Raw genomic sequence first — 26,414 nt, 5'->3', positions numbered from 1 at the left:
AAAATATGTATAAAAAAATTTTATGCGTTATGTGTCTATACTGTTACACATACAATTTTTATCATTATTATAATTGTAATTTACGATTATTTATTGAAATTATTTTTTTTATTAACGAAAAATTGTTTTATAAAAAAAACTGGATATTTTTCTTTGTATATTTCAAGTAAAATTTGGTACTGAGGTGATATGCATTCATATGATAATCTAGAAAACAAAAATTCTTTCATAAAATAATTATTTGAATGTGTGTAAATCTGTAACAATTTTTAACAATATCGAAAACAATTTCTCATTTTTCAAAATCAAATATTTTTAGGAATCGATAAAACTCAATTAAAATGCCTCGTATTTGCGTTAATTTTTTAAAATAAGTAAGTGTTTCAAAATATTTCGGCATAATATACCAAAACACATGTATGTCCACAATTTTAGACCATTATTATTTTTTCTCAACTTAAAGAACATTTAAAATTTTAAAAATTAAAAAAATGCTTTGAAATGTACCAGAGCTTTTTTATTAATTTCAAAACTGTACACTTAGTTGAAGAATAAAAAATATTTTTTTTCGTTTGAAAAATATTTAATTTTTTATATTTTAAATAGTTTAAAAGTGTCGTAAAAATTAATAAACATTAAGTTTATGTGATAAGAAAAACTGTTAAGTGCTAATATTCTCGGAATTTCGCAAAGAAAAATAATCAAAAAAATTGGAAAGATTGAGGAAATAGCTATCTGAAATCCTTTGCACATTTTGTGTAGGCCCAATAGGTGAAAAGTTCATTTGAATAAAACCCTGTATGACCAAAATTTCCAACTTTGACCCTCTCTTTGTCCAGTTCATGAACGGCCATCAATAGACTAGAAATATTTTGGGAACCATTATAAAACATAACAAAGATTATTTGGAGCTAAGTAAAATATTGAATTTAACATGAAAAATCTTGAAAACAGAACTTTATGTTTTGTTCATAAATAAACTTCGAATAAACAGGTAAAAAGTAAATTTATGTTTTCCAATTAAAAATAGATATTGTGTAAAATGAGAAAAGAGACAAAAAAATATTTAAATAAAAATTTTGGTATTTTGCATTTTTAGAATTCCAGATAATTTTGTTATTACATAAATTATGTAAATCCGATGTAAAAAATATTTTAGTTGTTAGAACAAGTGTAAATCAATGAAATACAATTATGAAATGTTCATCAATATCATTATAAAATAAAGTAATTGATGAAATAAATTAAAGAATTATCAGAAGAATAAAAAGAGGCTCTGAGTGGTCTTTCAAAATTTGTAACTACCATAGGGGCGGCTTGTATCCAAAGAAAACCACTGAACTCCTCTTTTATCTTCTCCAAAGTCCACATACGAACTAGGAAAAACACTATTTTTACATTGTATCCTCTAAACAGACCACAGGTAGCTTGGAACCAATATAAAGCGCACTGTCGTGTGATACAGTAAAAATACGCAATTTAGACATTTACATTGATTTGCTAGTATATTTTGCATCCAATTCAAAATTACTTATAATTTTCGAAATAAAATCAAAAAACGTTAGATTTAACATTAAGTTAAAAATATTGAAAAAAATGATTACATTTAAATTTATATTTAAAAGATTTCTCTAAATATGTTGCAACATAATTTGCTTTTTAATTTGCATATATAGTGAAATAATAAGTAATTTAGCTAAAATATTTTTTTCTTGTACCATACGAAAATTTATAACATTTGTTCAATTCACAATCAAGTTGTATATTGTACCTACTAAAGTGTAGTAACAGTGATTCTGAACAGATCTTTGCAGCAAGTCATAAGTTTATGTTCTCAATGAAAAAAAAACAATCAAAAAAGTCAAAAATATTAAATTAATTAAATATGCGAAATTAACCAAATTAATTTCTTTAGATTTTGAATTCTTTTATTTTCTTTATTCCACATTTTAAACTAATAAACTGTTTTTAATAAAATTTTAGTTTTTTTGTTTTTGAAAACAGCTGTTTGTTTTTGATTTCAGTGTTACCGCTTTATCGTTTTTTATGCTAAAATCGTTTGAATTTTTGTTTATATGTTGAAAAAACAATTGGCAACACTAAAATTTCTTACAACATTCAAAAACCATATGAAAAATTGTCGTATGAGTTGTATAGAGCTTTTGCATGGAAAATACCAACAACATTGTTATGACCAGGGAAAGCAAAATATGCAAATTCATGTTTTTGTGGTGCGTCGTATGGACTCATGGATAAGATATTTACACGTTTCAGACCAATTTGAGAATTTTGGCATATTTTACCCATAAGAGCATAATTTTGCATGATTTGACTTTTTAGCATATTTAAGGCATATTTTCGAGTTTTTAGAGCATATTTTACTCTTTTAGTGCATATTTTGATGTTTTCGCTTTTTTTCGTTTTTATACATTTTTAATTTTCTTTTCAAAACTTTATTTAAAAAAAATAAAATTCTATTTTTTATTTTTTTTTTTAATTTTTAGCCTATTTTACAATTTTGAAAAAAAACAAAATTTCGTTATGTTATAGTTTTTTATTCAATAAAGCATTATATTTTAAATCGGACATAAAACCGATTATTTTTGATTTCATGAGACCAATCCATTTTTATAGTTTAAAAAACTAATTATTGGAATTTATGACAACACCGATTAAAATGTCAGCTTAAAAGCTATGAATACAATTGGAAGAAATGTGTCAAACTTTGTCGTTTGAAATATGTTTTTTGTGGACCAAATGGTTTCATGTTATTTATTGGTTATCTGAACGTAAAACGGAATTCTATTATACTAGTTCTTCAAACTATGAGATGAAACATTTATAAAAAAATGTTGTAGGATATAGAATATCCTACAATTTCATTACAATTTCAGTCTTTTTGAGCTTTTCAATGTTAAAAAATAATAAAAAAAAATATTTTTGGAGCATATATTTTAAATTTTAAGAGCATATTTTGAGTTTTTACGGCATATTTAAAGCGCTTAAAACACTTTTTTTAGAGCATGTTTTCGGTTTCCCTGGTTATGACTATTGTAGCAGCTGCTGACATACAACGCTACAACATCGATTGTGAATTGAACAATTGTTTTTTTTTCAGTTTTAATTTCATCAACAAAAATTAAATGTCAAAAAAAAAACAAAAAATATTTTTTTCGTTTGTAAAAAATTATTACATATTTAAAGTGTGCAAAAAATAATAAAATATAACGTTAAGTGATAAAAATATATTCAAGTGCTATAGCCACGAATTTTTGCGACAAAGTTATGAAGTTTGGAGAGAGAGAGTAAGATTCTTACATATGTGTTGAAGTTACACAGACCTCGTCTGTGAGAAGAGCGTAACGTTATTATTGTAAAAAATGACAGCGTTTCACTTTTTAGCATAATAGAAAAATAGAAGGTATTGTCAATTTAAACAGGAAATATATTGAAAAATTGCAAGAAAATTTGCTAAAAGTGCTGGTGATGAGGTGATGGATTGTTAAAATGAAACGTGTCAAAGTGCAAATGTTTCAAGCATTTCATTCTTCTGTCTGGTCGACTAACGGATTGAATTTCCACGCAAACTAGACTATTTTAGACTAGACTAAAATCCAGACTATTCTATAATACAGCCTTTAGAACAAACTATATTTCTGAATACAGACAAGACTATTGTCCAGACTACAGACTAAACTTTAGTCCAGACTATGTTATAGTGTAGACTTAGACTAAAATATAGTCTAAATTATAAACCAGACCAGCCTATAGAATAGACTATAGTGTAGACTACAGGCTTAACTTTAGTTCAGTCTATGCACTAAACTATAGTACAGACTGCAGACTATAAAATAGTCCAGATTATAGACTAAACTATAGTCTACTTTTGAATCAATATAAATATTAAAGACAAACTTTGATAGACTGGACAGTTTTTAGAGTTTCTAACCTCAAATTTTGCAAGAACTACATTGGCATCTACTTGAAAAATTGGGACATTGGACCGAAGCACATTGGACGTAGCTAACTATAAATAAAAATTATTATCTACAAACATATATAAAATAGTGTGATATCATTATAAGTTTATAGCAGAAATAATTAGCCGTAGTTTAGTCTATATACTAGTTAAGGATTTATGCTAGTCTATAGGTTGGACTATAGTCAGGACTACATTTTTATTCAATTTTAATAAAAAAGGAAACTTCCAAAACCCTTATTAAAAATTAAAAAAAAAAATCTAATTAAAAATTAAAATAAAGCTTTCATTTTTGCTATTGAAAATTCAAACAAATTGAAAATTTAAATTTTTTATTAAACTGTGTGTTTAGAATGCACCAATAGATATACATTTTTGTTAGTAACACATATTTAGAGTTAGGTACTTTTTCACTAACACATGTATAGAGTTAGGTATTGCTGTCAAAGAGTCGGATTACTTATTATACTTTGGTTAAGAAGATTAAAGTCTAAGAGACTTTAATATTTTCGAAAATATTTAACTAATTTAATTTTGGCCAGTAAATTGTATTTTAGTTTAGTTTTTTAGACTTTTAAACATTTGTAGTCATACATATTAATATGAAAGCAGTAACTATAACTATCTGGTTTTAATTCGCTCCATAGCAGTACTCTATCATTGTGCACGTAACATAAAATATCCAAAACTGACGAGAACGGGAACATAAATGATAAATTAAATTTTTTAAAATGTTGAAAACTGTGTCTTACCTGGCAGCTTGCCTTATTCGGTCATTGTCCTCTTTTGTGTTATAAATAATTGCCAAAATGCAGTTTGCATATTCAATTGCATCAGTGGCTAAGAATCCATTTTGACTTCCTTCAGATGTTTCAATAATATCCAATAAAGGACCACCAGATTTGTGACCCACCATTATAATACCGGCTGCCATACATTCAACAACGCCAATACCAAAGTGTTCATTCCACATTGTGTGAATACCAATATTCGATTTCTTATAACATTCCAGTAATTCATGGTATGGAACATTTACTTTAAATTCAACGTTATTTTCCAATGACAAATGCTTTGTTAAATCTTGCATATTTTTAAGTCGTTCATAATCAGACTCATTACGACAAGATCCTACAATAATTAATTTGATTTGGTTCCACAAATCTTCATTACGGACTAATAAGGTACGTAATTCGTACATGGTTTGTAACTGAAGTGGATGATCTTTTTCGGGACGAAATTGTCCCACTGATAAAATAATTATTTCATTTGGATTTTCACTTCGCTGTAATTTTTTTAAATGATTTACTTCACACGGTGGATACACGCGATGAGTCTTAAAAGGAACTCCCCATAAATCCAAAATGTGATTTTCAGTCCAAGAGGAATTAACCATAACAGTTTCAGAACTCTTTCCAACCCAACTATAAATCTAAAAAATATAAATGTCACTTTTACATTATAAATACCAATATTTTACTTTCTAAAGGTTAAACCTATCAAAATCCAAAAAGTTTTTTATCATTTACATACATACATATGTACATATATCTTTAAAACCTAATAAGTTTTCTCCAAATAAGCTCTGATTAATTTATTTTAAAACTAAAATTAACTATTAAAATCATAGTAGAGAAATATAAGTTTGTGTCACTCTCTCTTTATTTTCTTAAATTCTCCATCTAACATACTTAAGGATTTTGAGGTTTTCTTAAAAATTTCATTGCATTAATTATGTAATTACATTAGACTGACCGGATCTTATATGAGGAAAAAATGTCGGAATCTTGTTAGTCTTAACACAGCAAAATGATTCCACTTTCCAGATATTGAGAAATTTGAGCTCGATTAATTTTAATTTTTTTTTAATTTAAAATATCCAATAGTTTGAAAAGGGTTTTAAAGCCGCTTCTAATGATGAATTAATCATAAATAACTGTCTGCTTATAACACTATACAACACTTTTTTCGGCGCGAAAAAATCCTAGACAAATTGAAAGTGTATTCAAACCCTCGAAGCGTTTTTCGCTGCTAGGTCAAACTTTTACGCTATCGCTAATTGAAAGTTCATAGTGGGTTAACGGGATTTTTAACTTTAATTAATAGAAACTATTAAACTATTAAATAATAGAAACTATTAACGGGTATCATATGAAGCTTCTTCGAAGCGCAATTGAATAATATGTAAATCATGAACATCCATTCGAAATTTTCGCGTTTTCCGAATAAAAGTATTTTTTTTGGAAAATCAAAGAAATGGTATTAATACGGCTAACTAAATGGACAAATTAAAAATTCTGCGAAATGTACTGTTTAATGTGTATAAGTTAAATGCGGAAAGTTTGAATATATTTAAATACGTAAAAATTTTTAAAACTAAACAATATATTTTTTTAAAGAAAATTTTTGATTTTTGCACATTTGGTATAAAAAGGTAGAGAAAAATATTTTAATTTGAAAATAATTGCACGTTTTAAAAATGACAAATGTAAAAGTTAAATATTTTTGATATAAATTTTGAGACTTTAAAAGAATCGACAAAAACGCGAATATAAAAAATAATAAAATACAAGATTCATTTAATCACATAGAAATTAAATAAAATTCGGCTAATTTGTCAAAATAATCTGTATACTGTTCGAAAAAATTAAGTCTTTTGTTAATATTTTTAAATCTTACGGATGCTGCGTTATGAATATTGGAGATTTTTACATTTACTAATGCGCTTTCGAAAGGTCTTTTAAATGATAACACTGTCGCCCTACTGCAATAAACATTTATACCTTTGCATAACAAGTGTTTACAAAATAGACTCGAATGGCCCATTAAAATTCAATATTTGTGGTCCAAAATCTGCAAAATATATTCCTTGCAAAGTTGTTCTACAGATAGCTAAACAAAAAATATGTTTTTTAAGTGAATTATGAAAGAATTTGTAAAAATTTAATAAACTTAGTGTTAAAAAGCGCAACTTTCAATGACCGATAACATAAAAGTTTGACCTACCAACGCCGAACTCTAACCTAGTACTTTAAATTATCATGGGAATTTTTTACCCCCCAGACCATGACTCTCAATTTGTTGCATAGTGTAATTGACATATTTAAAAATATTTAAAATTGTTTGATATTTCACTAATAAAAATAAAATATATACAGAATCACGCAAAATTTGTGCACGAATAGACTTGTCTTCAAAAAACCTTTCAAATGATATCATATATTATATATTTTGTTTAAGAAATACTGTAAAATTAAAAAAAAGGTACTTCGATAGACAAGAAATATTTTGGAAACTATTATAAAACATAAAGTTTAAAGCTGGGTAAAATATTGAATTTAACATGAAAAATCGTGTCCTCCATACAATATTTTCTTGAAAACTGTCCAGCATACGAACGGGCAACAATTAACCGATAACATTTTGCGTAACATTTTATTAGATAACATCGAATAAATTGTGCGGGATGTGTTAACTCAAGCACCATTTTTTGTGACTCGTTCTAATATACATAAATCTTGTTACTTTTGGTAAAACAGAGTTACAACAGATTGTGTCTCCAAAAACGTGACCTGGTCGCGGTATGAGCATACTTCGTATATTTCGATATTATCTGCCGATATTCGATATTAAATGCGAACGAACTTTTTTTCTCTTTATATTGAAAACAATAACAATTTTTCGAATTAATTTGTTGTTTTCAATATAAAACAAGAAAATATTCGTTCGTTCTCATTTGAAGGAACAGGCCCTATATGATAAATGTTGCTAGTAGGTAGATATTTTACCTATTATTTTTAAATAATCATAATGTACATAGATTTCGTATTTCAAAAAGATTGAAAAATGTGAATTGATTGAAAAATGTGAATGATATTAAAAATTCCCCAGGCCATTAAAATGTCTCAGATCACTTGATTGGGAGATATGAAAAAAAGAATTAACTAATTATCATATTTTACTATCATATTTTCAATATCTGGAAAGGGAAACATATTGTGGGGTTAAGACGAACAAGATTCCATCGATTTTTTCCGTCACTCTAACTATAATATTTCAAATCTAAATATTTTTTATTATTGGGGTAACGCTACTTATAAAAATTAAGAGAAAAGGAAACTTCAAAAACTTTATTTAAAAAAATGATTGGCACTACCTTCTTTAATTGTATCATGATAAAAAATATAGAATAAAATTTTAAAGCTATAGGTTATTCAAATCCAAAATTATTCGTTGACTACTTTTGTAGATATGAAGGATTGAACATTGATATTTTTGTGGGTTTAACCTTTATTATTGTATAAAATTTAATTTTTACCTTTGCGAATATTTTATAATAAGTTACTTTCAGCCATGTTAAAAACGGATTACGTACAACATAACTATGGTTGTTATGTGAATATTCACGCTGTTGAACTCTTCGTAGCATATCAGTACTTATAGTTGGATAATGAACATAACATCCAACTTTGCAACATCCAATAAATCGAAATAGTGGTAAAGTGAACGCATACCCCATTGTATCAAGGTATATGTCTGGAGGAAATTTAACTAACGCTTCCAAACCTAATATCATCGATCCAATACTTTGTCCAAGAAGTGTGAAAACGGGATACCTTTTTGCTTCCACTAAGTGCCGAAATTTTAAGTACACAAATGTGATATTCTCCTTTTCCAGATTTATATTGAATACATTATTCACTTTTTCCAATATACTACTTGGAGAGCTCTCAATATCACCAGTGTAAATAACCACTTTTACATTGTCATACTTTGCCTAAATAAAAAAGAATGGAAGTATTACGATTTTATGTTTGATTTTGATTATAAATATTAGGGCTGCCCATTATTCCAATAAAAACTTACAATTTTTTTATTCGAGTAGTCGACTAAATTTTAAAAATTATTCGAATAAAAACTTACAATATTTTTTTTATTCAAGTAATCAACTAAATTTTAAAAATTATTCGATCGAATAACGAAACAGGAGGATATATACTACATCAAATCCGAAGAAATACACCTAGGCCACTATCGAGACTAGGTGTCAAACAACTGTTAAATCTTAATATACGGGTAAAAAAAACAGTTCTGAGTACATTAATGCTCATATAAGTCAGTAACTTAGTTCATTCTCAACCCATTTTAAATTTCTCAGTTGAATTAATAGTGAATGATACGATGTTTAACTTAAGTAGAAAAATATTTGTGCACTTCATCCATTTACCTGTCTGTAGAAAACGATAGGACGAGCTAAAGAGCTGAAATTTTGAACAAATATTTTTTGTTTGGTGTTGAAATTGGACATTGGCGGATGGCAATGAAATTCGAAATGTACAAACTGTTAAGGAACAAAATTTTTTTGTACAATATTATGAGGATCGGTCGATTCTTCCTCCTATATAAAGATTCCATCAGAAAATAGCGTACATAACTCGCTTATAAATACTAGTATAGCAACTAAATTCTACATAAACAGGTTTTTTACGAACTATCAGTTTCACTTATTGCAAACATTAAAAAAACATAGAATCACTTCTAAAATATGAAGCATTATATTTTTAACATAGCAAAATTATAAATTTTTATAAATTGCAAAATGTAGTAAGAGATTTTTTTAAATTATAACATAATTATAAATTATTATAATATAATTCTTTGTTCAATATTATAATAAAATAAACAGTAACATAAAAATATTATTCGAATATTCAATTATTTGGCAAAATTCTTCGCATTGTTATTTATTCTAAATTGAAAATTTTTTATTCGTTCAAAGAAAAACTAAGTTTTTTCCTCGATTAATCAAATAATTTTTATTTAAATGACAACAGTAAAAAATATATTATTGACGACATCATTTCAGAACGTCTTTATTATATGTTTTAAAATTATTTGGAATTACAAATATCATGTAGAATTAAAAATACATTTAAAAAAATAGTAGTTACGTTTTTTTGGTCAAATATTTGATAGATCTGAATGTACATTAACAAGAAAAATTTTAAGCTCCTGAATATTTTGGGAAGCTTTCTCAAAATAAAAATGAGTTAACAATGGCAAATAAATCAAATATAAGTATATTGGCTAAAAAATAAAATAAGAAACAAGAAAATATTTGTAGAATTTTACTGGCCTTTAAATAAAAGGCCAGATCGTCAAAATGCAAAGGAAAAAGTTATTTCTAGTTTTATATTGAAAACAACAAATAAATTCGAAATATTGTTATTGTTTTCAATAAAAAGCAAGTAAGAATTCTATATTCAGTAATTCTTTAATTCTTATATCCTTCACCTTCGTGAGAATGGTATATAAAAGTGTGTCATTCCGTTTGTATTTCTATAATATAATTTTCCGATCACATAAAGTATAAATATATATAGCGGAGCTCTCTCCATCTGCCTGTCCGTCTGAATCTTCAACAATTCTGTTAGACATACTTTCGAGAAGGTCGCTATCAACAAAATCGATCCATAAATAACGGAGATATGAGCAAAAATTCGAGACAACTTTCGAAATTGATCAAAAATAAAGATTTTTTATTCATGCTCAGACAGAAAATGAAAAACACAAAAACAAAATACATAATCATACGGTAAATTTTGTTATTGTACGCTTGTTAAAAAAAACAAGGCAAAACGAAAGCAAAAGAGCAAGAGTAGCTAAGCGATAGCAGCACTAGTGTGAAAACTCATAAGAGGGGCATTTTAGGTAATTTTTTGTTTTCCAAAAGGTATTTTTTTAATTTTCTATAAAATTTAACCTAGAAACATGAAGTCAAGTATATATTTACTTTTTGAATTTTCTATAAATATACGACATAGTCTTTAAAGCACGCAGATGGGATAGCCTAGAGACGTAACCGGTAGACCGAAGTACGAATCCATCAAATAACACACTGCGGTAATTCTAATATTAACAGAGTTTACTCTGAACATAAATGGACAAGATAGGAAAATTCAATGGTATCATTCGTATATGATACCTTTTATCCATCATCAGCCCCGAAATTATCCCGAAATATTGACTTTACCTTACATTAGTCTTTTAACCGCAACTTACTCTTCCCACGAATTTTGGTTTTAACCACAGCTACTACGAGGATCCCGAAGGAACCTCAACCAACTGAAGAGCCAGGACATAGGCCTGCGGGCAACTGGCCACCCGTAGTACCAGATTATGTCGTTCTCTGATTAGACCTCTTTTGAATTTATGCAAGGACTAAGCCAGCAGAAAACTGTAAACACCAATTTATAATCTACCCCCGGATTGCAATACACCAAGATGGGATCTGTCATCAAGGATAATATGCACCTATGTAGTGAACAACTTCGTTTAAAGCAGTTTCCACCAATTGTAGGTCTATGCCGGGTATACTGCTTTTGCCCGTGTCATCGACCATAGATTCCCGTTGGACATGAGATTAGCGTAGGAATTTTTTATCTTCGATACGCTGTCTACCTGTTCACAGAAAAGTTTCAGGAAGATCTGAATTCGGCCTTGAGTTGGGCTCAACTGAGAGGCATTTAGCCCGGCTGTTATCCCGGCAAAAAAAAATCTGTCTTTTCACGGTAAATCAAACATTTCAATGTATACTGAACATTGCTTCCAAGAAAAAGATCCTAGTGAAAAAGTTAATTACTGTAATCCTCGACCGGAAAGTACTGGACACATTGGAAGGAATAAATATGTTGCCCACAGACCTTAGTATATTACCGGCAGCCAGAAGGCAATTTGGGCGATATCAGGTGGTTAATATTATATGATTTTTTTGTGTACTTGAATAGGACATCATCCTAAAAAACGTGTTTATGTTAATTTTTTGTGAATAAAACATATTATTTTAATTTATATGGAATACCTTAAATTAAATCCATTCTTGGGAATTCATTTGTTGATTAACGCTCCAAATTTCTAGTTTTAGAATTTAAGGGGAAGCAGATTTAGAATAATATCCAGTGCCGCCTGCAGTGTGATACCCCTGACACTAGTAATGCCGATAAAAGCATACCATTGAGCTTTATTGAGTATTAGCAAAGAATATTTAATACAGGAATGTGCGTCTCAAACGAAATAAATTTTCAATAGCGGGCCGTGATAAATAAGAATAGGTGTATCACGGCACAAATTTGTGTCGAATTTCGACACATATTTGTGTCAAATTTCACCGCTATTGATTCATCTCTTTGCCTGTTATGAGCGATAAAGTTATTTTCTGAAGGGGGCCTTAAATGAGGGCTATTTCAAAACGTGGACCACTTTCAATAAGGATCGATCCTCATAAAATTTGATGGGGAGCTTTTGGCTCTCACGAAACTAGTTTATGTCATTGTTTAAAGTCATTGTCTAAAGGGGTATTCATTAGGGGGTTAGGGTCAATTATGCACCCATCCTCATAAAAATTAAGAAAATGATTTTAGTTCCTATAAAACTTTTTTATGTCGAATTTTATTGTTATAAATGCTTCTTAATTTCTGAAAGGGACTTTATATGCGGGTAGGGTCAATTATGGACCGATCCTTATAAAATGCTACGAAAAGATTTATGTGGCCATAAAACATGTTTGTGCCGAATTTCACCGCTATTGATACTTCTCTTAGCCAGTTATGAGCGATAGTCATTTTCTGAAGGGGACTTTATATGAGGGGTAGGGTCAATTATGGACCAATCCTTATAAAATTCCACGAAAAGATTTATGTGCCCATAAAACATGTTTGTGCCGATTTTTACGCTTTTGATGCTTCTCTTAGCCAGTTATGAGCTATAAAGCCATTTTCTGAAGGGGACTTAATATGGGGGTAGGGTCAATTACGGACCGATCTTTATAAAATTCTATGAAGTGATTTATATTCCCATAAAACATATTTGTGCCGAATTTCACTGCTATTGATGATTCTCTTAGACAGTTATGGGCGATAAAGTAATTTTCTGAGAGGGACTTTATATGGGGGGTAGGGTCAATTATGGACCGATCCTTATAAAATTCTACGAAGAGATTTATGATCCCATAAAACATGTTTGTGCCGAATTTCAATGCTATTGATGCTTCTGTTAACTAGGTACGGGCGATAAAGTAATTTTCTGAAGGGGGGCTTATATGGGGGCTAGGCGAAATTGTGAACCGATATTGCTCATTTTCAATACCAAACAACCTGCATCAACTATAAGTATCTATGCAAAATTTCTCGCTCGCTAGCTACTTCCATTTGGACTCTATCGTGTTTTCAACAGACAGACGGACATGACTAAATCGTCTTAGAATCTAATAAGGACCCAGAATATATATACCTTTATGGGTCTTAGACGAATATTTCGATGTGTTACAAACGGAATAACAAAAATAATATACCCCCATCTTTTTTGATTGTGGGTAAAAAATGCAAAATACTTTTTTGACCTGCAAATACTGATAAAAAATAATAAAATGCAAAAACAAATGCACTAAAATTTGTATTTTAATATTTTTTCTTTGTTTTCAATCTTTATTTTCAATTGGAAAAAATAAATTTACTTCTTAAGACTCATTTCCGCATACACCGTAATCGGTGACAAAAACGAAATCTAATATATTTGTACCGAGACAAGTGTATGTTGTTTTATTATTTCTTTTCTACAGTATTTTTATTCCAATAACAAACAAAATTATAATTTTCCACAACTTTAAATTCAATTCTATTAATTTTTTTCTTAATTATTAGAAATTATTTATTTTTATTTGAAATCCTCTTCTATATAAAGAAATTAAATTTATTCAATTTATGTTTTTGTACTGTAGAAACTGTTCCTCAATACTGGATGTAGAAGTAAAGGCGATTTCATTATTTTTAAAATTTCTTTTTAGAAATCTGAATTTTGTATAAGATATATAGTAATAATTTTATTGTTTAACAATCGGTTAATTGATATAAATTATTCGGTTTATTCGTTATTTGAAATTTTTAAAATTTCATTTTTCATGGGTCTATAACATTGTCTTATTTATTTATTCAAAAAGAACCCTGAAAAATAATTGAAGTACTTGATCGATTTTGGTTATCCAAAACTACTTCTCTGTAGACATTATTAAACTATATGTTTTTGTTGGATCACTTTTAGTCTTTTGAGGAGTGCGGAGTAGTTTTAGTTTTAATTTTTTTAAAGAGCTATTCTATTAGTTAAATAAAATAAATCGTATAGGATGTAAGATTTTTCAAAATTCGAACTTATATTCGAAAAACTTGTAAAACTATTTTTATCATGGACATTCATTTTAAAACAATTTTTTTTTAGATTTTCCAAGTTATTAACTTGATTAATGAAATTCTTTAAAGTTGATAAAATGTTAATCAAATTTAAAGAATTATCAGAGAATTTGAAACTTTGAAAATTTTAAATATCTTAAACGATTGTCATAAAAACAATGTTTAAATGAAATTATGTAGCAAAGAATATAGAGAAATGGGGTCCTTTCAGTTGGTACTTAAAAGTGTTGTCATTCGGTACCTTACTCTAAGAATGTATTAGTAGAATTTTTGTTTAAGTATTGGAGCACCAACCACTTTCAACACTCTTTCCAAACATACATCGTTGCTTTAAATCGTACTTAAAAATTTTAGGAAAAATAAAAGCCATTTAACTTTCTACTTTCACATATTTTTAAATTTATTTTGCTCACACAAAAATTTATTTTCATAAAAATTAAAAAAATATTTTTTAGCAGTGTTTAAATAACTAGACTACAAGCAGAGCTTCAAATTAATCAATTCAATTTGAGCGTTATTCACCAAAATCTTTATTCAGAAATATAAAGTTCAATCTTCAAATCCTTTTTTTAATTCTCATGAACTAATTCAACAGCTTCATTGAAAAGCTTTCAGTTTATTTTAATTCATTCATACACTGAATTCATTTATGTGTGAATTACATTCTACTTTGAATGATTAAATTTTTCTTTAATTAAAATATTTTATATTTATAGTTTTAAGTTTTTTTATTTCTATATAAAAAAGTGTATGCGTATAAGTTTTAAATAACCTATTTTACAGTTCATATATGTAAGTTTGTATAATAAGAATTATAATTTTGACTAGTAATGTTATCGCTGGCTGCGATGGTCGTCCATAAGGGGCGAATTTAACAGCATCTTATCCAAATAACAAACGAGACACAAATATATATTTAAATTCTGTGCGTTTATTTCTATTAAAAAATTAATGCTAACATTACTTACCGCAATGCTTATCCTTATGAACTGAATGTATTTATAAAAATATTTTTTTATTGACCACTAGTTTTATATGTATAACAGATTTAAAATAACGGTACCAACTTAACGAAAGAAAGCACTGCACAGTGGGGCAGAATGGAAATTTTTTGGAAATAAATCTGGCATTTCTAAACGGCTGATCCGATCGGGATAAAATTTGGCGTGAGCGTAGCCGAGGAGTATTCGAGTTTAAGTTTTGGAGATGAACCCCGCAGATGCCCCAGGGACGGAGCTGTGGCGGCTCAAAGTAGGGTACCTACGACATGTAAAATTTTTAAACTCGTGCCATTTTTTTGTTTTTCACCCAAATACAAAGACGAGATCTTGACATGCTTGGACATACTACTTATCTCTTATAATATCCGAGTTATAGGCATTTAAAAATTTAGTGATAAAAATTTTACCATACCTTGGTCCGCCTTTTTTTGAATACAGGGCGTAATTTTGGACCAAATGGACTCAATTTTTTCTTGTTAGTTAGAAACAAAAATTTCAGATCAATACATTTACAGATCCAAAAATATACGTTTTTTAATTTAAAAATTCAAAAAATTTTAGATTTTTGCCTTTTTTTTGCCCAAAATGTGTCTTAACTCTTTTATTAATAAAATAAAATTTTCTGTAAGAACATATAACAATTTTATAGTTTTCTAAAAGGTATCTTGTCCTATTTTTTGAAAATGTTGCCACTGCGTCTTCCGAATATGACCTATTTTTTATCAAAACTTCAATTTTGGGCGACATGTTCTAAAATCCCAAAGCTGGGATCAGAAAACTGAAAGCAGTTTTAGAAACCTCAATATGTTTTCTATTTTCTCCAAAAGTATTTTCCCAGCCCTGAAAGAAATGTGGACCCTATGGGCAAAAATGTAAAAATTTTCTTATTTGAAATGACAAATTTAACAAGCGTTGAAGATTTCATTGAGTTTTGTTCATAAATAAAGATTTTGTCATATATTACATATTTGTTAAATTTCTAAAAGTATGATTTATATCAAAATTTTAATAGGGTCGCAGATAGCTACAACAATTTTGTCCATATTTATCCCTTAATATCTTTTTTTAGTTAGATATGGAAATTCTCGACCCTTTACAAAAAATTTCAAGCCAATATTTCAATCTTCATTTAAACCTCTATCCTTTAATTTCATATTTTAGTATTAAATATGATAGAACATGTTTAAATCTTATATTTACCTATTTTCTATTTGTTTGCTTATCCTTATAATTGAAAGGTCCTATTATGCTTAAATTTTCAGAAATTTATAACTATTTTTTACCTAAATTTTTTCGACAGATCATTTCGTTCTGTTTCGTTTATGAGCATGTAGGTAAAAATATACAGGTAATTATAATTTCGATTCATTCACTAATAAGAAATATCAATGACTGAATTACAGGTTATAGTAATATAGTCCTAAATGTTAATAGGCAGACAGTTCGTAATTTTTTACTTTGGAATACCTGTATCGGAAATGACAAGAATTGGTATATAAGTAAACTTCTCAGATTTTAAGTACCATATTAAATAAATCTACAATGAAGATTACATTAAAGTACGAAGAGTTGTGTTCCGTTTTATGGAGTGTATCTTCAAAAGGGCCAGAAAGAATTGAAGACATTTCAAATTATATAAAAACTACATATAGTAGAAAAGTAGACAAAACAGGCATATCAAAAATTGAAAACTTTTTGATGTAAAAATTAAGTCTGTGGATGGAAATCAAAAGAAATTTCGATTAAAATTTTGTTGTTGGATGGAAACTACTACGGAAATCTCAACTTACAACACATCAGCATGAGCGCCTTGCAAGTCATACGAAGACTTATGTTCAAGGTCAAAAAAAAGAGGGTTACACGAAAACTTTTTTCAATCTCAAATGAGGAAATTGCTGATACATTTGAAAAAAGAAAACCAACCTATGGATGCCGTACATATTGCAACTATTCTTCCTAATGCATCACCAAAACGACTTAAGCGAATTGTGGAAAGTATACCAACTCCAACATCACAATCAAATTTTACTGAAGAGGAAGCAATAGCGCTTATGTTGGAACTGGGTCTCAGTCGAAATAAGTACCAAATATTAAGGAAAGCTCTGCATGAAAAAGGACACAATATATTACCATCATACAAGGCGATCCAGGAAAAAAACAAACTATCCTACCATCACCAATTGCTGTTAATGATGTGGAAGCTTGTATTGATATATCATCTTTGCTCGAAAACACAGCATCAAGAATTGTGTCAGATTTTACAACTAAGGAAAATTCATAACTGTGATGTTGTCTTAATGTGTATGTGGGGATGTGACGGTTTATCAGCACTTCCAGAATGCAAACAAGCTTGTGGAAGTCGGACATTAGCAGACTACAAAAGTGTATTTATGTCATCATTAGTGCCATTACGAATTCGTTCATATTCCCTTAATCCATCATCGTCAAGCATCGGAAATTCATTTGAAGATATATATCAATACAACTCCGGGTTCAAAAAATTTTTATAGACCCATTGGATTTGAATATATAAAGGAGTCAAAGAAAACAACAAAGATTTAGTGGAATATTTAAAAGATGAAATAAATGCACTGAAGCCCATTTGCATAAAAATAAAGGAATTCTCTATTAACGTATCATATCAGCTAAGCTTAACAATGATTGATGGAAAGGTCAGCAATGCCATAACAGAAACTTCTTCCTTCTGGAGATGCTCAATATGTAATGAGAAAAAGTCGCAATTCTCAAATATAAACAAAAGTAGAAGTATTAATGAAGAAGTCCTGTCTTTCGGAATTTCACCACTTCGTGCCAGAATACGATTTTTGGATTACTTTTTACACATAGCATACGACCTCAAATATAGAAGTGCGCCAGAGAATCTAACTAAATCAACAAAATATAATGAAGAATTGAAAGAACTGAGAGCTGCGGAAAAAGCAGAATCCAAGAAGAATTTAAAGTTCATATGGGATTAAACATCGACAAACCACTTCCAAGTTGCAGTAGTACAAATGAAGTTAACAGAATAAGCCCAGGAAGCGAGGAATCGAGATTTTAAGCATGTTCAACTTTTCAGCTCAACCAAATGCTCCAGGCAATCACAGAATGAAGATATTTTTAATAGTTTACTTCTATCTTCTGATCCTGTTCTTTCAACTATGCGAAAAAGATGGATTTGTTATGAAACTCTATCATCTCAAAACGAGGAAGATTTAAAGGACTTATATTACCTTCTGGATATATATACCGATATGACAGATTATTTTATAGAATATAATTAGTGTTAGGAATTAACTATATAAGTAGGTTGTAAGAATTAATTGTATTATGTTTAAGATAAACAGTTCAAATAAAAAAGCTAACTGATGATATTGTATTAAATTGTGTTTTATATTTCGGTGGGCGGGAAAGGTGGTTTGTGTGGGGTGATTTAGGTGTTGTTGTGCGTGGCTCATAATAAAATTATATTTTTTTATTGTATATACAATGTTATAGTCTTTAATAAAATAATTAACTAAATAATTTTTAAAAATTGTCCAAATATTTTATTCAACACCAAATGTATGTTCTATATTACTTAATACTAAAATATGAAAAAGATGAAATTAAAGGACACAGGTTTAAATGAACATATTTTTGAATGTAATTGAGATATTGGCTTGAAATTTTTTTGTAAAGGGTCGAGAATTTCCATATCTAACTAAAAAAAGATATTAAGGGATAAATATGGACTAAATTGTTGTAGCTATCTGCGACCCTATTAAAATTTTGATATAAATAATAGTTTTAGAAATTTAACAAATATGTAATATATGACAAAATCTTTATTTATGAACAAAACTCAATGAAATCTTCAACGCTTGTTAAATTTGTCATTTCAAATAAGAAAATGCAAAAAAAATGAAAAGGTCAAAGGGCATCCCGCAATTCCCAAAAATAGGAATAAAAATCCCAAAAAGGGGATTTTTTACATTTTTGCCCATAGGGTCCACATTTTTTTCAGGGCTGGGAAAATACTTTTGGAGTAAATAGAAAGCATATTGGGGTTTCCAAAACTGCTTTCAGTTTTCTGATCCCAGCTTTGGGATTTTAGAACATGTCGCCCAAAGTTGAAGTTTTGATAAAAAATAGGTCATATTCGGAAGGACGCAGTGGCAACATTTTCAAAAAATAGGACAAGTTTTTTACGCCAAAGCGTTCTGCGTAAAGATACCTTTTAGAAAACTATAAAATTGTAATATGTTCTTAAAGAAAATTTTATTTTATTAATAAAAGAGTTAAGACACATTTTGGGCAAAAAAACGGCAAAAATCTAAAATTTTTTGAATTTTTAAATTAAAAACTTATATTTTTGGATCTGTAAATGATATTGATCTGACATTTTTTGTATATTATTGGAAATTTTGTTGTCTAACTAACAAGAAATTGAGTCCATTTGGTCCAAAATTACGCCCGGTATTCAAAAAAAGGTATGTAAATTTTGTATCAATTAATTTATACAAAATAAGTAGTATGTCCAAGCATGTTTTTTCAAGATCTCGTCGAGCGCTTTGTATTTGGGTGAAAAACAAAAAATGGCACGAGTTTAAAAATTTTACATGTCGTAGGTACCCAACTTTGAGCCGCCACAGCTCCGTTCCTGGGGCATCTGCGGGGTTCATCTTCAAAACTTAACTCGAATACTCCTCGGCTACGCTCACGCCAAATTTTATCCCGATCGGATCAGCCGTTTAGAAATGCCAGATTTATTTCCAAAAAATTTCCATTCTGCCCCACTGTGCACTGCAGTATGATCAATGTAAAAAAGAACAATAACTTGTATATAGGCATCAAAACTAATAAGTAAATAAGACAAAATAAGAAAAAAAATAAGGATGCCCACAAGATGTAAATCAAAAAACATTTTAAATAAAGAACAAATAAATAATTTTAACAAAACAAACTAAATAAAAATAAAACAACAAATATTAGCTCCTGCATGAGCCATTGGGCGACAAATAATAAACTCAAGTTGTGGGCACAATAAGATTTTTCTATTTTTTAGTTATAAAACTATTGCTGCAAATAAAGATACATTATATTTACGTACAATATACAAACAAACTTACATACATAGTATGTGGCCATAAGTTTCTGATCATAAAACATAACAAGTCCGTTGACGTTTGCTTAGAACAGAATCGGTCCCTAACGCAAAAGAATCAGCCACGGAACGCCTTTGGTGGTGCTAGTTTTTCCTTCTGAATAATGTACTTTATAACTTAGAAGGACTCTGATTAATCATGGTATTTAAGTATTTTATTGCATTTACAGAAGCATAAGTTTTCATTATCATTCCATTCATATCCAATACATAGTAAATTTAAAAATTTAAATTAAAAAAATATAAATTATAATTTATTTGACAAATATTAAAGCTTGTGTATATTAGGATTGTTCAAATAAATGTTTAATTTAAAAATAGTTCTTATATTTGGTTCTGCATTACCTTTTTTGTTCGTTTTTGGCTAGGAACCACATAATTTTTATCACCGATGGATTCATCAGATGAATATTCTAATTCACTCATGAGAGCAATTATTTTGAAAATATAATTTTTAATTTGAAAAATAATTTGAAATATTTATAATATATAATTTATAATACGTGTACGTATGTTCAAACTTTTTTCGAATGGAAATTATATTTGGAAAATGTTATTAAAAGACACACAAAAATAACGTTTAAAAAACTTAAAAAATAATATGTTTCGAGTAAGATTTGTCATTTATGTAAATTTAAATAGGGGCTATATTTATTTTAGTTTAGTTTCATCTATAATATAGTGCTTGTTTTTTGCTTAATCATATTTAATTAGCTGAAATTAAAATAAACAAGTAGGAAAGTATAGTCGGGCATGGCCGACCATATGATACCCTACACCATGAGTATATTTTTACAATTTTTACATTTATAAAATTTTTATTTTTTGTAAAGAAACTTTTATGTTGAATATTACCATAATTCCAAAATATTTAAGCCATTTATTGATAAAAAACTAAAATTTCTAAATGAGGCTTTATATAGGTCAAATATGGGCCGATCCTCGGTAAATTTGGGAAAAGGATATATTTCTAAATAACAGTTAGTTTTGTTGAGTTTCATTGCGATACAAATGGTTACAAGTCAAATTTTAGACGTTTAAGTCATTTTTGAAGGGGGGTTTGTATGGGGGCTAGGGTCAAATATAGGCCGATCCTTCCGAAAATCTGCAGTATCATTTATACTTATATAAAACTTATTTGTGCGAATTTTTAAAGAGATAGCAGAATATTTGACGTAATTATAGCATAAAAAGTTCAAATCGGGAGGTACGGTTGTATGGGGGCTAGGTGAAATAATGGACCGATTTCAACCATTTTCAATAGGCTTCGTCCTTGTGCCAAAAAACATGCTTGGTCCAAATTTCATCAAATTATCTTGAAAATTGCGGCCTGTACCTTGCGCACAAGGTTTACATGGACAGCCAGCCAGCCAGCCAGCCAGCCGGACAGACGGACGGACGGATGGACGGACGGACATGTCTTAATCGACTCAAAAAATGATTCTGAATCGATCGGTATACTTTAAGGTGGGTATTGGACCAATATTTTTGTATGTTACAAACATCAGCACAAACGTATAATACCCTCCCCACTATAGTGGTGTAGGGTATAAAAATTGTATTTGTAAAATACTATATAAAATTACTAAAACAAAAGACCCTAATGTTGTATATACATTTTTATTTAAAAAATTTTAGTTAATCCCCTACAAAATGAATGAAGAACAAGTTAGAGTGCTATATTCGGCTGTGCCGAATCTTAAATACCCTCCACCAGCTACTTTTATGTTTCTCATGTCTTTAATGGAAAAAATTCCAAAAGTTAAATTTATTAAAATTCCAAGATTTATTAAACATTATAAATTTAGTAATTTGCATGTATGTATATGTGTGAAAGATTTAAAGAAAGAAGTGTGAAAGAAAGCAGGACCTAATATAGGAGAAATATAAGTATACAAAACTAATATTTTTGCCAAATTATGTATTAATAGCTTAATTTGGTAATAGGTAATGTGCGTTTAAGAGATTTTCGTAAAAGGACTTTGTATGGGAGCTATGTCCAATTATGTATATAAAGACAAAATTTCAGAATTTTGTATCTATATCATTACTTGGTAATAAATATTGTGAATCTAAGTGATTTTCTGGACCTAGTATGAGAGCTATGACCAAATATGGACCGATCGTAAAACAATTTTATAGTGAATTTATGTATATAAGAGCAATATTTTTGATAAATGAATGGATATCAATATTTGGTTATGAGTTATGTGCGTTTTTTCTGATTTTCGGAAGGGAATTTGGTATGTGTGTTTTTCTAAGAGGGACCTTGTGTGGGAGCTATGATCAATTCTGGACCGATCAGAAAAACATTTCATAATATTATTTCTCTGTATATGAGCAACACTTGTGCCAAACTTTATATGGATATTTTAATTTAGTAATGAGTTATGTGCGTTTTAGTTATTTTCGGGAGAAGACCTTGTATGGGAGCTATGACCAGTTATAGACCGATGGAAAAATTTCTTAGTAATATTTTTTGTATATGATCAATACTTGTACCAAATTGTATATGGATATCTTAGTTAAGTCATGATTTGTACGTGTTTAAGTGTTTTTCGGAAGGAGAACTAATATGGGAGCTATGACCAATTATGGACCGATCGGAAAAAGTTTTCGTGGTAGTATTCCTTTATGTGAGAACAATGCCTGCAACAAATTTTATATGGATATCTTAATTTACTAATGAATTATGTGCGTTTAGGTGATTTTTGGGAGGGCACCTTGTATGGGAGCTATGACCAAATATGGACAGATCCAAAAAATATTTCATTGTAATATTTCTGTATATAAAAGCGATACTAGTACCAAATTTTATATCGATATCTTGATTTACTAATGAGTTATGCGGGTTTAACTGATTTTCGGGAGGGGACCTTGTATTGGAGCTATGACCAATTATGAACCGATCCAAATAAACTTTCATGGTTATATTTCTGTATATAAGAGCAATACTTGTACCAAATTTTATATGGATACCTTAATTAAGAAATGAGTTATGTGCGTTTTAGTTATTTTCGGGAGGGGACCTTGTATGGGAGCTATGACCAATTATGGACCGATCCAAAAAAAGCTTTCATTGTAATATTCCTGTATATAAGATAAATATTTGGACCAAACCTTATAGCGATATCTTAATTTGGTAATGAGTTATGCGGGTTTAACTGATTTTCGGGAGGGGACCTTGTATGGGAGCTATGACCAATTATTGACCGATCCAAAAAAACTTTCATTGTAATATTTCTGTATATAAGAGCAATACTTGTACCAAATTTTATATTGATATCTTAATTTAGTAATGAGTTATGCGTGTTTAAGTGATTTTCGGGAGGGGACCTTGTATGGGAGCTATAACTAAATATGGACCGATCCAAAAAATCTTTCATTGTAATATTTCTGTATATAAAAGCAATACTTGTACCAAATTTTATATCGATATCTTGATTTGCTAATGAGTTATGCGGGTTTAACTGATTTTCGGGAGGGGACCTTGTATGGGAGCTATGACCAATTATGGACCGATCCAAGAAAGCTTTCATTGTAATATTTCTTTATATAAAAGCAATACTTGTACTAAATTTTATGTCGATATCTTGATTTACTAATGAGTTATGCGGGTTTAACTGATTTTCGGGAGGGGACCTTGTATGGGAGCTATGACCAATTATGGACCGATCCAAAAAATCTTTCATTGTAATATTTCTGTATATAAAAGCAATACTTGTACCAAATTTTATATCGATATCTTGATTTACTAATGAGTTATGCAGGTTTAACTGATTTTCGGGAGGGGACCTTGTATGGGAGCTATGACCAATTATGAACCCATTCAAAAAAAATTTCCTTTGTATAAATTCTATTGTCATAAAATTTTAATTTCTAAAATTTTGTGAAGATATCGACATTACGACGGAAGTTATTAACAAAAAACCAAATTTCCGGGAATTTGTACTTTTGTATGGGAGGTATATGAAATTGTGGACCGATTCTAGCGATTTTACGCAGAGATAAAGCTCTTGTGTGGAAACGAATGTATGCCGATTTTTATGGAATTATCTTGCATAGTTTTCGAGAAATTACATCAGAATGTGTAAAAAATTCTTATTTTTTTCGGTTTGTTGTTTCAAATTTTGATTCATAACTTTTTTGTTGTTTTACACAGACAGACGGACATAGCTAGATCGATTTAGAATTTGATAAGGACCCAGAATATATATACTTTGTTGGGTCTTAGATGAATATTTCTTGGTGTTACACACGGAATGACAAAGTTATATATACCCTCTATCACCACTGATGGTGGTGGAGGGTATAAAAATGTTATTATGTATAACTATTACAATTATAATTATATTTATAACATACTTTTCTACAGAAAAAAACGATGTTATTACAGATATTTCTATGTAAAAAATTTAATTAGCCAATTTCTTTTAAAAATGTGTATTTATCACTTTTTTCTATATAATTATGCTTTTTTCAAACAAAAAATCTACTGCCATATTTTGCCGTACTTAGGAGCACTGGTGCCGACTATTGGAAAATTTGGAGTTTTAAACAAAATTTGCAAATTACTAAAAAATAGTTATTTGTTTTTAAAAATGTTAAGAGGATCTAAAACTTAACTAAACACATAATTGTAATAACTAAAAATCATCGTAATAACATTTTCCGACTCTTTAGGGGGATAGTTTGAAAAAGAGCAAAACGTTAAACTGCCGACTACTGGTACATTTATATACTTATACCTCTTTAGTATGTACATATATATATTTAGTGTAATCTGCCGAAAATGTACCTGTATTGATCTTACAGCACACCAAAGCACACGTTCTCCTCCACCACCAGCATTACAATAAGGATGAAAAAATCCAACATTTACTTTTGGATTTCTGGTTTCCAAATTAGCCTTTCTTGACTTTAAGTACTGACGAAGAAAGTACAAAGCAATTATTAGGCACAAAGCAAACGCTAATAATATTCCGTTGACCACAAAAAATCTGTTAGTAAAAAATTATTAAGCAAAAACATATCAGGAATTTTAATACCGCTTACATTCTTAAAATCATTTTATCTTGTTAATGAACTTTTAACATAAAGTTTATTTTATCGACAATGAATAACTTTTTCTGTCTGTTCCAAATCAGAAACCTGCGCCGACAAACATTGTGACAGCAACGCCTAACAAAAAAATTTCGGCGGCGAGTTAAAAACGATTGAAACCCACATCTTCAACATTATTAACACCCCTATAAGAACAGTGACAGTCATTTGACCGGTCAATTGACTGTCACTACTGAGAATATACCTATCATTGCGTAGAACAAAGCTCCCATCACTTTCTTAAGGGCAATATGTAAAAAGTGATGGAAACATTTGTGTACATGTGATGTTGCATCACCCTCGCACTTATGAATTCTATCGAATTTAAAACATATATTTGAGCTTCTCACTCTTTTGTTGTTTACTAATCATGGGTGATATAAATATTAGTCATGACTGACTAATCATGCTTGATGGATATATCCATCACAGTTAACAAATAAAAAAATGATGCATTAATCGGTCATTGTTGACTAATCACACTTGATGAATATATCCGTCAAATCTGACGGCTATACCAATTTATAATAAAACACAATTTATTGATATTTTAATATATAGGTATATATTGTTAATTTTATTAATATAGTAATCATATACATAAATTACCAGTCTTTTCACCATTTTACATATCTCGCAGAATCTTAAGTCCTCTGATTCTCTTATTAATTTGTGGAAATAAGTTGTCTGTAAAGAAATACATAAGTATTCATAAATATCGAAATATAAAAATCATAAGTACATATTTATGTTACCATTGATTGATTAAACTCCGAATTGTTTATCTTCTGATCCACTTCCTGAACTTTTTTAAAATTTAGTTTATAATAATTCTCTTTATTTTTAATAATTTAAAGACTTTGTAATTTTTTTATTTTTTCGCTTCTTGATCTTTGGTTTTCGCAGAATCAATTAATTTGTAACGACGAAAAATACAACTCTGTAAT

General features: G+C 29.1%; 1 protein-coding gene across 3 annotated transcripts in view; it reads right to left on the bottom strand.

Moving 5' to 3' along the window:
* Positions 1–25,572, bottom strand: part of LOC111689540 (GDP-Man:Man(3)GlcNAc(2)-PP-Dol alpha-1,2-mannosyltransferase) — a 44,858-nt gene extending 19,286 nt beyond the window's left edge. For 2 of the 3 annotated variants that reach the window (XR_006940924.1, XM_046951013.1), the window contains exons 1-4: positions 25,420–25,572; positions 25,163–25,364; positions 8,295–8,753; positions 4,732–5,408 (exon numbers count right to left, since the gene is read on the bottom strand). Coding sequence is in view for 2 of the 3 variants with exons in the window: in XM_046951013.1 (XP_046806969.1) it covers positions 4,732–5,408; positions 8,295–8,753; positions 25,163–25,364; positions 25,420–25,433 (1,352 nt within the window). In the remaining variant the exon portion in view is untranslated. Of the gene's footprint in view, positions 1–4,525; positions 4,668–4,731; positions 5,409–8,294; positions 8,754–25,162; positions 25,365–25,419 lie in introns of those variants that run through there. The other variant, XM_023452007.2, reaches the window with a different exon arrangement.
* Between the last annotated feature and the right edge of the window lie 842 nt (positions 25,573–26,414).

This window comes from Lucilia cuprina, chromosome 5 (assembly GCF_022045245.1).
Source record: "Lucilia cuprina isolate Lc7/37 chromosome 5, ASM2204524v1, whole genome shotgun sequence".
Lineage (NCBI taxonomy): Eukaryota > Metazoa > Arthropoda > Insecta > Diptera > Calliphoridae > Lucilia > Lucilia cuprina.
This window is presented reverse-complemented; position numbering and strand designations above follow the sequence as displayed.